Consider the following 15,772-nt stretch of genomic DNA (forward strand, 5'->3'; position numbering starts at 1 on the left):
TTTAGGAACCTATTCTTCCTAGAACTCCTCTCCATCAAAACTTTATTTTCTTTGTATATTATTCCATAATACTGAGTATCACCTAGTTTCTACAAAGTTCATGAGATGGGCAGACACGCTGCAGGCATTTTCATCCTTTTTTTTGACAAGGGGCGAGGACATGCAGGGGAAGGGGGTATCCAGTATTCCTTGATGGATATATTGAAAATACAGATGGATTAGAAACATAGCTGTGTGCTTGCACTTCAGTACATACAGTCTTGAACAAGGAATAATCTTTAACTACTTCTCGGGTCTTTTTAAGTGTTTCAGTTGTGTAAACTCATATTTGTGCTTAAAACAATATGCACATCTTTAAACACATTTTAAACAATAAGTGGTTACCAGGTAATCACAAAAGAGAGAAAGGCATTTTTATGGAAGATTTATACATTACTCTGAGGAAAAAAAAATAACCAACAGAATCTACTTACACAGATTCTGTGCAATCTTAGGATCCAAAACTTTTAATTCTTTGATGCGTTTCTTAATGGATTTCTTTTCTTCAAAATCCTCCTCCTCTCTTTTTACTGCCAGATTAATCACAAATACAATCATGGTTAATTCTTAATATTTAAAGGAAACATTCATGAATTCAGAAAGCATATTTGCTATCAAGCATAGTCAATTCACAGAGAAAAGATCATAAAACACACAGACAAAAAATTGAGAGGTTTTGCATGTTTTGTTATATTTCAATACTTTTGCTCTTCAGTCAAATTTGTCAGCTTGTTAGCCTTCTAGATTTATCTTTTTTTAAGATATAGGGCCTGAATAAACATGCTAATGTTAATTGTACAAATTGAATCATATTTAAAATATCATGCAACATGCTCCAGTACCCTGGCCAGGCTAGGATTATGAATTGGATTTTAACAATAACAGATCTTAAAAAACATGGCAATATGTCTCAACACTGAGACATCTATCTATTTATGTGATTGCTTTTGTCTAACTATATGCATCAAAATTATCAAAGATCACCAGCTTATTAAAAAAATAACATTAGCTTAGAATACTGCTGAGTTGTTATATACCTATATAACATGTAGGTATATATATGTATATCTCTATTTTCTTGCCCTCCTCAAAAAGATGTATTTTTAAATATATGATGTAATCACATTATTACAAAATACCACAAAGAAAAAGTGATTGTATAAACATATATTAACATTGCTGGAGATTTTGGCTTATTCTTTCTTTTAATAATTCATACAAATAGAAAATAATTAATACAAATAGGATCTCCCAAATACATTGTGTAAGCTGAATTTCTTCCTCATTATTCACACACTGTCATAAGAATTTCACTTAAAATAACAACATAGGCTTGATAAAGTATTAGTAGGAATTATTATGCAAACAAACTAAAAAGCTAAAACCACACAAATCTTTCCTTAAATATGATCTGTTATTGTATTATTTTACAATAACACATGGTACAAAATACTCTTTTTTTTAACTTTTCCTTCTTCCTTCCCGCAGCACAAATCTTCACTGTCAAATGCTATTTACCAAATACATTGCTACTGTTTAGCTAATTCTGTACATTATTTCACAAATGAGATTAATTTCATAGCTTTACAGTATGGTTGTTCCAAATTAAGTTATACATGCTTCAAATATTTGAGAGAAGAAAATATGCTACAATAGTATAATGTGCTACTGACTTCCAAAGGAGATAGGCATAGATGAGAAGTCCTGCCAAGGAGACATAGGATTAAAATTTCTAGCTCAGTGATGATCCTTGACAAAACTCGACATAAGCGTGAATTATCAAGAGGATTTTCCTAAGCTGAAATTAATTCCAAAAATGGTAAGAGAGCTATTTAAGAGCTACATAATTCTTAAAAAATGTTTTCAAAAGCATGATAAATTTTGCCAAGGATTGGGACACAGACTAAATCACCTGCTGAGGTCTTTGATCTTTGTTGTCTAGGATACAACCAAAGAGATAAGGAATTCAAGACCTCACACAGGGATTGAAGGAACCAGATTCAAGTCCCTTCCGAGTAGGTGGAGAGAGAAATTTGAATCATCTCCTAAATCACTTTTAATGCTCTACACCTGCTAGGCAGCACAATGTTCCTGAGAACATGCCACAGTGCAGAAAAGAACCTGTATTCTGCAAAAATGAAATCACTAAGCTAAGACATAAAGCAGTCCTTAGAAGAAGGACTGATAACCAGCATCCTGGAAAATGGGTTACAAAGACACAATCCTCCTCTTTTGTCTGTTCCCAGTCTACCCACAAAATTCACTTGGCCTTGAATTTCTTTTAGCACACTGAACAGAATGTTTAGCACTCTCCTGTACAGGAAAAGCAACACACCCTGCTTACTACACATGTGAAAGCAAAAGTAGGTTTTCACCAGCAATGTGAGAACTCTATAGCTCAGGCACCAAAGGAATAGAATGACATTAAAGCTACTGGATAAAAAAAAAGGTTACCACTAAAAGTTCACTTTTTCTGATTATGCTTGAAGAAGAGCCCTTACTGAACCCAGAAGGGTATGTCAAGGGGCTGCAGATCCCAGAATCACATGACTGTTTTCTCTCGCAGTTACACACTTTAACAGACCTCTCAAATTTCTTAAATTCTTCCACTACACACGGAAAACTGTGACTCTTAAAAACATGACTTTTGAGTTGCCTCAAAGTCTTATCAATGCCAGAATTGCAGATTCTCCTAGAAGACCTGTACATCCCTGCAGGACAGATTCCAAGCAATTTTCATGCCTTAATGAAAATACAGTAAAATTCTTCATGGCTACCTTGGAACTTTGCAAAGAAACATGGAACTTTACAAGAAACAAAATTATTTCCTTTGTAGTCAGAATAAAAAGTAGTTAAATTATCTAAATTTACTAATTTCCTTAAGTGTGCCCTGACCGCTCAAACTGGAAGCTAAAAGGGCAGAAATTAAAAAAGTATTAAAAAAAAAAAGTTTGCCTCTTTCAGCACTAGAAAGCAAACTTTATTCATTACGAGTCTTATAATACAGACACACAAACATGCAAAAAGAATTAACAGTTAAACATGCACTACTTAATTCCCTACTTCCAAATCAAGAAACAATGAACTGGCTAATAGCTTCAGGAATTTTCACCCAGGAGGGGGTTATACACAATGTTACAGCACTACTTAAGGCATCACAACACTAAGGAAAAACATTTAAGCATAGAGTGTGTCTACTCTAGGCAACTCATGCAGGAATTGTAGGCAGAGTTCTACAATTATGCAATAAACTAAATTACTGCAAACTTACATGATACTTCTTTAGTAGACTTCAGGTCACGTCCTTATGTAGTTGGCAGCAATAAGAAGCAGAGGACATGTATTACTTTGCTTGCTGGTTTGAAATGTTGCACTTCCCACTGAAAACTCTGATACCTCCTAATGCCTCTAGAAATTTTCACCTCCTTTATCAATGTCTTGGTTTTGGACAAGGACAAGGATTATGTGGAACCATGTGGGCATGGCCAAGACACACTGCAATTCAATCCCATGTCACCTCATGGCCAGGGAGGAGGGAAATGGTTCTCTCTCTTGCTTCCTGGAAAAGAAGGGGAAGGAGGAGGGATTCCTTTGCCAGGGAACCAAGAGACAAATGCAGTGGTGGGGTAACACTGGTCCCGACCAGATGATCTGTCTGCCATTTTTTTCATTGTGTTGGGCTTGGGGACAAAACATGAAGGCAGATGGTCTGTCCATCATTTTGTTCACTGACCCAGTCAGTGAGCAATTCCCTGAAAATCGCTCTCTTTTTGTAAACTTTTGTTATTAATATTGTTGCTGTTACTGTTCTTATCTCATTGCTGTTTCCAGTAAATTGCTTTTATCTCAACCCACGATCTCTGACTTTTTTATCTCCCATTGAAGGTTGTAAGGGGCATTGAACGAGGGAGAGCCAGTCCTAAACTATAACAAGTGGCAAAAAAAAAAAAAAGGCCCCCAAAATCCCAAGAAACATAACTATTCTCTATTTCCAACAAGTAAAAAGAGAAAGAAATCCCACAGCTGAAGGGAATCAATAGAAATATCTGAACAGGTTAAGTACGAATCTAGACTAAAAGGAAATAAAAGAAAATATACAGTTAAATTTTCATTTGTGGAGAGCACTGGAATAGAAGGGAAAGAATACACAAGAAAGAAAATGGGAACATCTGCTTACAGTGGAAAAAAAATAAAGCAGGCTAGTGGGAGTGGGCAGCTGCTGCAGAAAGGATGTGACCATTTGAAGGAAATAGATGTGAGATGTTACCATGCTAATGAGAGAAGAAACCAGGGGATCACAAAATACACAGACAGTTCTCACAGCTCCAGAAGTTTGATCTTACTAAGCATGAACTTTTTCAAAATGAAGTTCTTTTCAGCTATTATACAATAGAAAACTACACACCCTTTAAAGTTCTTTCTATACATCAAATCTATCCCACTGCAGGACATACACATGGCCCCCAGCATCTGAGCTATGTATTTTCAGTAGTACCTTATCTGATGCTCCTGCTCTGCCCTCTCAGGTTGAGAAACAAAGTGCTACAGCACTTTGAACCACACAAAAATGCACCTCCCACCCTTTGCAGTTCCTCTTATCTTCACACCCTACATCCTTATTAAAAAGACTCTAAAATTACCAGATGTGGTTGCCAACATACACACACACCAATACCTCAAAGGAGTTTTGGATACTAGACAGATTGCTTTTACTGTCTCCTTCATATTCAGATCCATATATACATTCAAATGTAGTCAACTACCTCCATCTGTGGGAATGACCTGACTGAAATTAGGGTCCTGAAAAGAGTGGTGACAGGACTGTGTCATAAATACTTGGAAGTATTGGAAGCCTGCAGAACAGCACTTCATAAAATTGTGGACTGGATCCTAGCGAGCTACTCTGTAAAACTCTGAAACAATTTCATTCTTGGTAGGTGCCACTGAAATAATCTACATTCATGAATTGCAATACACATTTCTATTTCTGCCACAGGTCTTGGTATAATTTGCCACCCACAATCTTTGTAAGAAAAATCATGTCTGTGCATCTGTATCCTGAAGAAAAAAAATCTTCTAAAACACATCATCCTAGTGGAAAAAACCAAAACAAAATACCTTTGAAATACAAGATTCAAAAGGAATCTATCTGAACATTTAGATATGAGCATTTATTTTTAAAAAGTCTGAATTCCTATTTCAGATGAAACTTGAAAACTACATTACACAGAACACTCACTGGAGTAATTTCGTCACTAAGAAGAGTTATTTTGTCACTAAATAAAAGAGCATACAGAAGATTACACGTGACCTTACACTTTTCCTGGCCTGTTAGCTAAGACTACAGTCATCTTGCATTCTCTCTTCATTGAAGAATGAAAGAACTTGCCTGGGGTCATGGATTCAAGGGATGTACCCATACAGGCGTCATTATGAAAGCAGATGCCTACTTCATCTGTATAGCAGCCTAATTCTTAAAAGTAAATGATATCTTGTGTCCCATATAGCAGGGTATGCAATGGGAAGACCTGCAGTTCATCTCCTAAATGTTATGTGGAATCAAAAGAACAGATCTTTAATAGAAAATTAGGTTCTAGGTAAATAACAAATCCTTCATAACCTTGGTATCAACCAATATTGAGGTTGGAAGTGACTTCTGGAGGTCATTTGGTCCAATCCCCTTACTCACACAAGGTGCCCACGACTGCATTCAGGTAGCTTTTGAATATCCCCAAGGCTGGAGGGAGAGTCCAAAACCTCCCTGGGCACTCTGTGCCAGTGCTCAGTCTCCCTCAAAGTAATAAAAAAGTGGCTTGTGATGTTCAGGAGGAACCTGTGTTTCAGTTTGTGCCTATTGCCTCTTGTCCTGTCACTGGGCACTACTGAGCAGTGTCTGGCTCAATCCTCCTTGCACTCTCCCTTCAGGTATTTATGCAAACTGGCAAGACCTTCCTGGAGTGTCCCCTTGCCCATGTTAAATATTCAAGGCTCTCTCAGCCTTTCCACACAGGAGGGCAGCTTCAGTCCCTTCACCATCTTCATGACCCTTAGTTGGCCCTCCCCCCTGCGTCCATGTCTCTCTTCCACTGGGGAGCCTCAAGCTGGACAGAGTATTCCAGTTGTGGCCCTGCCAGTGCTGAAATCAAAAGCCAGGCAGGGAATATGTGCCTTTAGACTGACAGGACAGAAACTTTTGAAGACTTGGATTGCTTTTACAGCTGCATGACTACTGTCCTATAACATGACATGCAACAAAACAAAACAAAGCTTTAGTCTCAAAAGAAAAAATAAAAAGGCACCACTGAGCCTATTACCTAGACCATGACACTACACAGGTGCCATCAGATCCACTTATTTCATATTGAGCTATTCACCAGCAGTTATTTGTGACAATTTACTTTAAAAAACAAAAGAAATTATGAACTAGATCTAAGTAGTTTTACAACAGCCTTGAAAATAGCTTTCTTTTTTTTTATGAAGACAAGGCTAAAATGAGGTTTTCTAGGCATAGCTCACAGAAGTAGGAAGAATGCCTGAACACTGAAATACCAGGAAGCTGATAAATATTCTGCTTTCCAAACTAAGCAACCTAAGGTTGCATCCACACAATTGTTAGCATCAGGGACTTCTCATCACTAAAAGATCTGTTTTAAATTATAGCTCATTCTAAACCGAGAACATTAAACTCTCACATTTTTTCAACAGTAGCTGACAAAATTCTGAAGGGAAAAAAAAAAAAAAAACAACCCTGAAGTCTTATTTGTTAGGAAGTAACTAAAATGCTCACAGAAATACAGCATGCAAAATCAGAACAATCATTCTCTTAGTTACAATCTGAACACTTGCTGGGCTCCCCACTAGAACTGAAAGTTTTAACCAAGAGTGATTCAACTCCTGGAAAGATCTGAAACTTCATTAATTCTTGTCTGAGGGGAAAGATAAAAGGGGAGGCTGAAATGAGCTTTCAGCTACAATGGAATTTGCTGGACAGGGAAAAACAAAGCATACTGCTGTTCCCAGCAGAACAGAGACTAGTGCCAGTAGACACATAATTCTATAGTTTCCAGATCTCCCCATTCTAAGATATATTCCTACCATCAAGATTTAGCTGTTTGGGCCTTACAAAGCTGATCCATCACTTGCCAAAGGCATCAAAAGCTGAATAACAGCTCTGAGTGCACTTGTATCCAAAGGGAGCGTAGTTGATTCAAGAAACACCATAACATTATTGATTGTAAATTGGAATGGCAACTGTTCCCCTCCACTGTTTGGTGTTCAACAGTTGCCTTTCAGACACTGTTGAATTCCAGAGCAAAATCTTTTCATTTAATAATCCCTGACACATTGTTCTCCCACACATTTGTGTAATTCCTCTTTAACCCTAATAAATTTTAAACTTTAAGTCCTTCAGCACAGAGTTCCAATTCTTAATTGGGCATTGTGCAAAGAAAGACATCATTTTTTACAATCTTGATCCATTTCGCTGTACCTCTACTATACTTTTTATTAGTAAGAAGAAAGGAAACCATAAAAAGTGTGCAGAATGTGGGCACAGTTTGAACTTTTATAATGAAACTTTAACTGATTACTGTGTTTTCCTTTATTAACAGTTCCCAAAATCCTATTTTGCCAGTATATCAGTAATTTATTAGATTGTATCAACTGATATCAACTTTGGCAATAGTAGATATTCAAGCCTTTTTGAAAACTGTCACCTTGCTTCCTTTCTTCTGATGTTGGCATAAATTCAAGCGATAGTTTACACGGCACAGTTCATAGCTCAGCTGTTTCATCCTTCAGTTTCCTTAGAAGTCCAGGGTGAATACCAGCTGGTCTTAGCAATCTGTTACTGTCCACTTTATTGATCTATTCTAAAACTCACTCTACTGACCGTGGGAGTTATGTTTCTTGTGCTAATGTGGTGTTCTCCCCAAGTCCAGCTTGGAGATAAGTTCATTATTATCAAACAGAAATAATTCAGAGCTTCAGCATTTGGAAGCAGGAAAGAAAGTGTGCTACTCTTTTTTTTTTCCTTTAGAAGGCAGATATGACACACTGAATCATACCTTTGTATAGCATTTTTATTAGATCTTTATCCATGCTTAAAATTCAATAGTATGAAAATTTTAAACCTTAGCTCTAAATCGCAAAGCAGTTACAACCAGAAACCTACTGAAGTCCTCACCATTAAAATACAAGCGCATACTCCTAAGCAAAATCTGCATGAAAAAGAGACACTCAAAGACGTGGCTTTTGCTGTTTACAGATTATATGTTCTGTTAAATATGCTTAATATGCTGCTGTCTCTGTATTTCCCTAACTATGCTCTGGGTTTTTTTTAGGTGAGTCTGTAAGTAAAATATTTTTTTTATCTTTTAATGAAGAATTCATTACTTTGTTTGATATCAAAACTCTTTAAACTTCACTAAATATCTTCTAGAAGCATGACTTGGCCTATTTCTAGACCAAAGTCCAACAAAAAAGCTAATTTCAGTTCTTCTTACTGTGCAAGTTTTGAAAATGTTGGTATTTATTATTTATTCACACAAAAAAGTAGAAGCATCTTTTTGCTTTTTATATCTTAATTTACTACGCAGGAAAAATTGCTTCATCATAATTTTAACTTTCAATTTAATACAGATGTTTCCAGCCTTGAGTTTTAAAGACTGCCAGTCTTTGAACATGTAGTAATTTAAGTTTTTTCATCTTTGCAGAAGGACGTGGGGGTGCTGGTGGATGAATGACTGGACATGACCTGACAATGTGCACTTGTGGCCCAGAAATCTATCCACATCCTGTACTGCATCAAAAGCAGCCTGGCCAAGAGATCAAAGGAGGTGATTCTACCCCTCTACTTCACTGGTGAAACCCCACCTGGAATGCTGCATCGAGCTCTGGGGTCCCCACCACAGGAAGGACATGAACCTCTTGGCTGAGATCCAGAGGAAGGCCACAAAAACAATCAGAGAGCTGCAGCACTTCTACCAAGACAGGCTGATAGAGCTGGGTTTGTTTATCTTGGAGAAGTCTCCAGGGAGACCTTGAAGCTCTTGAATATTTCAAGGGAGCTTATACAAATTAGTGTCTGTTGTGACAGGACAAGGGTTTTAGCCTAAAAACCGTTGATTTAGACTAGATATATAGGTAACATTTTTTACAGTGCAGGTGAGGAAACACTGGAACAGATTGCCTGGAGAAGCTGTGGATGCCTCACTCCTGGAAACATTCAAAGGCAGGCCAGATGTGGCTCTGAGCAATTTGATGTCATGGACAATGTCCCTGCCCACTGCAGATGAGTTTGACTAGACGGCCTTTAAATGTCCCTTCCAATCCCAACTATTCTACGATTCCAAAAGTCACAGTATGGAGACACAGCTGATCATTTCTGGAAATACATGGGAGTCCATTCCTTCCCCTACACACACACTCTGCTTTTGTCCTGCTTGCATAGTCCTAGAATTTATGAAAAGGGAAACATGATAATCAATGTACTTTAACAACTTCAACTCACAAAAGCGACCAAAAGATTAACAGGGACGGGAGGAAGTGTGACATTAAAGTAGCAAGTTTAATCAGCTTGTGGAGTAATCAAATGAGCACCGAAGAGAGGCAGACCATGTGACCAGAAGCAGGGCAGAAGACATCAGTCAGGCCTCTTCAACTGAGCATCAATGAACTGACATGCACTCTGTTGCTCAAAGAGCACCATCCTGTGATCCCAGCAGAGCAGAAGCTTGCAATGCATCTGAAGGAAGCTATTGACTATTTTCTTATTTTTATCTGTATAGTGAATTCCAGAACTTAGCTTTCAGTTGCGCCACTTCCCTGCACAGCCATATAAACACTATCAAACAAGAAAAAGAATTGGACTCCCCCCATCTAGCAGCACCAGATTTGCCTGCCACTGAAATGGCACAGAACAAATTCATGAAATTTGCTATAGTAAATTATAAACAAAAATTACACATTTTTAATTAACCATTTGTTTTTAAGGGTAATTGCTCTCAGAATAGTACACTGCAACTGATTGGAGAGACATTTTTCATAATTGATTTGATCTTTGTTATTGTAAGATTTAAAGTTAACAAGTACCATCTGAGTATACATATAGGTTGAAGACATTTTCTGACAGAAAAATTATTCCATCAAGACCTCTTCTCCTTCCTTTAAACTATGGGGTTCATTTCACTTGTGTAAAATATTGTTGTATAAACTTACCAGCATCCAGTCTCAAAATCAGGTTAACTAAATATCCTTATTGATGAACAATACCTCAATTCACAAGAAAGACAATTTTTATTAGTTATTATGTAGAAGTAATTTCATTGCAGAACACTGTAGTACAATATAGTGCATATTGCACTATATGTTATTCATCTGTAATTTTGCTGAACAATTTTGCTGAATACTTTCTAAAAAGTATTCTCTGTGTTCTGATGTTATTTTTAATTCTGTTATTAACATCTGATATTAACTTAAAACAATTCAAAATATTTCCAGGAGGAAAACACTGGATTAGGCTTTCAAGCTAATTGTTTGAGTGACTATACAAAAATACCCCAAGACATGGAACTAGAATAGATGAGGTAGTGCAAGGGCAGGAATGAATGATCTGACATAAGAGGGACAAAAAACTTACTAAGCTACCACTGTCACCTCATAGCACTGTCAGTGCCTCACAAACCACAAAGGCAGGGGCAGTACCAACCTGACAAAGGACTGATCATTAACTTGTGACAAGAAACAGCAGTACATGGGACTCCAAACTAAAAGGGCAAATGGACAAGAAGAATAGCAAACTGGAATTACTAGGGAGGAGCTGGTGTATTCTGACTGAAATGGAATGAAGAGCCATGGCCAGCAGTGAACTGCCAAATTACAAAGGCAGCAGGAAATCAAGGGTATCAGAGATAATAAAGAGCACTCCCACACTAGCACCTAAAGTACATCAAAGCACCTGAAGCATATCTGGACATCAGGATGGGACACTTCTATCAGCCTAAGTCATGAAATGCTGGTATATAGCCAGCCAGTGCGACTAGATCTCCAGGATGATGGCATTAGCTGAATAGCAGCCTGAAAGTAGTGGCCTTGCAGGTCAGATGCCTGGGTTTGAACCTTCAGAGTGAGACTGCTTACCCCTTGTTACAATCCCTGAGAGCTCGGAAATCTGGGAGGCAAGCCAAAAAAAAGACAAATCACCGTGGATCTCCCATCCTGCAACGTGCAACCCACCCTCTTCCTCACACACCGCTGATAAACCTGCTGCTTACAAACGTGTACCTTATGTGGTGTATGGGAGCAGGAGAGACAACATAAAGGAATGCAAATCTATCCCTTACTTGTAAAGTTTTGCAAAAATTAATAGTAACTACTGCATCATCTAATAAATGTAAAATAGGAACTCATAGTCCAAAGTTCAGGTCACTCCTAAAACAAAGCACAGCAGATACATCTTTCATAATTTTGTTAGGTCTATTTTCAAAATATTGAGGTCTTTTTCTTAAAGAGGCATTCCCAAGGCAAGTGTGCCTGAATCTCTCTGAACTACTTGTCTGGAACCAATCTGCAGTTCTATTTATTCATGACTAGTTTTTACTTATTTCTTGCGGTTTAAACAGTCCTTTTCCCTTTCTAATGCTCTTCTTAAAGAATGTCAAAATATCTTAGCACTACAACATGATCTTTGATTTTTTTTAATTAAATAGTTCAAATCCATTTAATCTCTTCACCTGATGATACCAGAAGCTTCTACGCATCTGTGATTTAATCTGCCTTGAGTCTGGGACAGTAGAACTGAAAGCCACATTACAAAGCGTGACTTGTAAACATATTAATGACAATGCTTCCCTACTGGAAACATTTCTGTGAAATCCAGGATTTGTTCTGCTCTCCTTCCCTTACCTTTATTTCCTTTTTTTTGTAAACAACCAATACATATATATATCTAAAAATACCCATATGTACATAAACTGAAGTAAAAAATCACAGATTCTAGTGCTTACCTAAAATTTGTGTTCAGAGTGTTAAATTTCAGGCATCATGCCTGAAATTTCCACTAAGTTCTGATTCCCTGACCACAAGGCAAGGGAACTGTGCCATGCTCTTAGACAATATCAAATTCATCCAAATGGACTGGAGAAGTGTGAGTTTGTTTCAGACCGATTCTTTCTCACGTGTTTGATTCCCAGGTTTCTTTGCTTTCTTGTGCAATACCTACACTCACACTCACACTCTCCATTCTCAAACACAATCAATACTCTGCCACCTTTAAGTAGTCACTCAGCTACCAGAGGTCTCCATAATCCATTATGAGCAAAGGAATGCCAGCTTTGCCACGCAAAGCCAGTAACAAACATTTTAGAGACTGCTACCTATCTTCCTGTCCTGCTCTCTGTACTGGCCCCCACAGCCATCAGGTACATGGCTGGGGTCTCAACAGCATACTGGTAAATATGAGGTAGGCAAACGCAGTAGCATTTAGCAATGTGAAAAAGGGATTAAACATGTTAAAATTTCTTTGCTATGTGAGAAAAGTTCTGTTTCAAATCAACAAGTGAAGTTAAAGGCTTTGTATAAAAGAAGTCCTGCAGTTTCGGTTTTGTAAATCCTACATGTAGCAAAAATACCATGAGATTACTTGAAATCCACTCGAACAGAGCAAACTCTTTCAGAACTAACAGGACTTAAAAGTAAATAAAATTTACCAATCATACTTAAGTAGTTGGCTTGGTTCTCAAATTTGTCTTTCTTCTACTCATCCAGCTTCTGTAACATTCTACCCTTCTTGAATCTGAAAATGCTTCCAAACTCTGCCATCACAAAGTTCAGCCTTTTCTTAACATATGCAACAGATCATTGAGAGTATTTAGTAAATAATTATTCCCAAAACTGATCCTTCAAAAACTCTACTAATAGCCTCATAGTCCAATGCAGCCTTTTTCAATATTCCCCACATCCTCTTAAACTTACCTGTTTTACAAGTCTGCAGCTAATCCCACTTTTCATTAATACTGGTACAATGGCAGTCCTACTGCAATCCAGAGTTTAAACAGATCATAATTGTTTTCCTTAGAAAAACTGTCATCATCTCAAAACACTAAAATGTTATCTACTGCCTAGCATAATTTACTTTTCATATGCTGAATCTGACACACACTTCACTCTCCTTTTTTTTACTCTACCATTGGCTTTGATTGTAATTTGTAGAAAAACTGTTCAGTGTTTCTGCATATCATTGATAATGAACTAATGAATCTATGAAATAAAGTCCTCAGACATTTTTGAATATAACTTCTAGAAAAGGTGCTGTCTTTTTTCCCCAGTAAAAATAAATAAAAACCCTCTCAGTATTCCCTTGCTATAACTACTAAATGATGCATGATTCCCTTGCAATCATCACTAAATATCATACACAGTTTCTAATAAAAGCAGTGAAATGGATTTACATAATTGAATAAAGAAAAAAACAATAATGGTCTACAGTGTAAGTTAAATTCAAGTGCACAAGCACTTCAATTTTATGTGCACAAGCACTTGAAGGATTATGCTGAAACAAAATATGAATTTAGCCAACATTTTTTATTGCTAAAGAAAGAGCTGTCAGTCAGCACATTTGTTTGCACAGTCTCATTAGAGTACATTGCCTCAATCTCAACAGTCATAGTGAAGAATGTTGAGAGCATAACTGAGCATAACTGTATCTACTTAACAAGCATTCATGCACCCTCATTAATTTTTTTCATCTCACTTTGAAGCATGACATGGCTCATACCAGAACAATAACTTGGTGATAATTGTTTGAGACAACAACTGGACAGGAACAGTGCAGAGGTGAACTTTCCTATAGATTATAGTGTGCCTCAGTGAATTACAATTAGCTTTAAAAGTCATCTGTCCTGTTCAGCAGCTTTCAAGATATTTCATTAGCAACTAAAGAAATCTTAACATATTTTAGGCTGTAATGACCCAGTTGCATTATATTTCTAAGATCGAAATTTCCAGAACACATGACAAATATCACAATATGTGAGCTCACAACTCTATAGCATTTATAAAATTGTCACACGATATAAACTGAAGCTTAGCTTGTCAGTTATCAATTTAAATGCTAATAAAATAACAAGAATAATTTATATAACTCCCAGATCACAAACCACCTTTACAAAACTATGGTTATAAGTTTCCTGTACTCCTCTGCAAGATAAGTGTCATATTTAGGAATATATCAAAACAATTCAGATCGAGTACAAATCACTAAGGAAAACAACTGTATATAGAGCTGTATAATTGTATTCCGCAACAAGCTAAAGGAAAATAGACTATATATCTACCTAATCTATGGTTATTATAAGGTAGTAATACAAAAATAAAAAATAAAAACCAAAAACCCACACCACAAAACCTAAGAAGATTACTTATAAATTATATTTAAACAATTTTTCAGATTTTTAACTCGTTTAATACACTCCTATGTGCTGATAGTGTTCCCTGTCTCTTCTAGAAGAATCACTTCAATGCTGCATTAATTGTAGCTTTTGCTGCCCCAAAACTCAGCCTTTTTTGAAGTCAGAGGATAACATCATCTACATTTATCTGTAGTTTCCCAGGAAATTGCCAAAATCAAAGTGTTCCATTTCAGCAACAGAAAAATCTCCATATCTAGAAAAACATTATTTCTTTAAAATTATTCATAGTAAGAAGCCTGACTTCATAATAAAAATGGGCTTTGTTTGTATTGTTATTATTAAGTGACAGATATCTGTAGAAATTATTCAGTCTTTTTACTAGGATAAAAAGAAAATCTTGGTGATGAAAGAAGAGCTATAAAAATGAAAGCAGATTTTCAACAGAAAGTCTGATTTTAGATGCAGAAAAAAAACTGCATTGAAGATCCATTAGAAACCTACATCCTGACCAAATTCTTCAATTTGAAACTAGTAAATGGGCCTCCAGCAACAGATAGTGATGTCAATTTACATAGAAGGCAATTGTGTAGCGAAAAAATAATTTCAACTAAAAAAAGAAACAGACTTAAATTAAAATTTTCCACTGCCTTAGGAAAAGACCACACAAAATGACAACATGGAGACAGACCACTGCATCTATTCATAACAGAAAGCTGGACAAGCATAGTTACAAATGAAAGAACGAAAGAAAGAAAGAACGAAAGAACGAAAGAAAGAAAGAAAGAAAGAAAGAAAGAAAGAAAGAAAGAAAGAAAGAAAGAAAGAAAGAAAGAAAGAAAGAAAGAAAGAAAGAAAGAAAGAAAGAAAGAAAGAAAGAAAGAAAGAGAAAGAAAGAAAGAAAGAAAGAAAGAGAAAAGTGCAAGACTTACTTTTCTGCAGCAAACAAGTCTCAGGAATCAGGAAAGATTTCAGGTACAGTTTAAAACCAGTTGTTAATCAATTAATTTTCTGTAGCACCTACCTCCCAAAGGCAGCACTGAGAACAAATGCACTTATAGTTTCCAGTGTAAGGACACAAGTCTTTGAGCCATTGCCATTTCTTACAGCATACTTTTTAGTCATCATGGTCTTCCCCAAAACTGGGAATGTTCCCATACAAACATGGTGCAGGAACTTTACTTTCAACCTCATATGTTCAAAATAGAAAAAGTTACATCTGTGCACATGGATAACATGTCTCAGTGAATTCCAATCACTGACAGTCAATCTCTCTCTCTCTCTAACAGTTGTGTAACTCTCTCCTGTGCGCTACTCACACACCATCC

The 15,772-nt window shown here is 36.7% G+C and overlaps 1 protein-coding gene across 1 annotated transcript in view; it reads right to left on the reverse strand.

Moving 5' to 3' along the window:
- Positions 1-15,772, reverse strand: part of DIAPH3 (diaphanous related formin 3) — a 201,764-nt gene that overhangs the window by 116,133 nt on the left and 69,859 nt on the right. The window contains exon 17 of the mRNA XM_058822083.1: positions 474-569. Within this exon, the coding sequence (XP_058678066.1) occupies positions 474-569 (96 nt within the window). The remainder of the gene's footprint in view (positions 1-473; positions 570-15,772) is intronic.

This window comes from Ammospiza caudacuta, chromosome 2 (genome assembly GCF_027887145.1).
Source record: "Ammospiza caudacuta isolate bAmmCau1 chromosome 2, bAmmCau1.pri, whole genome shotgun sequence".
NCBI lineage: Eukaryota > Metazoa > Chordata > Aves > Passeriformes > Passerellidae > Ammospiza > Ammospiza caudacuta.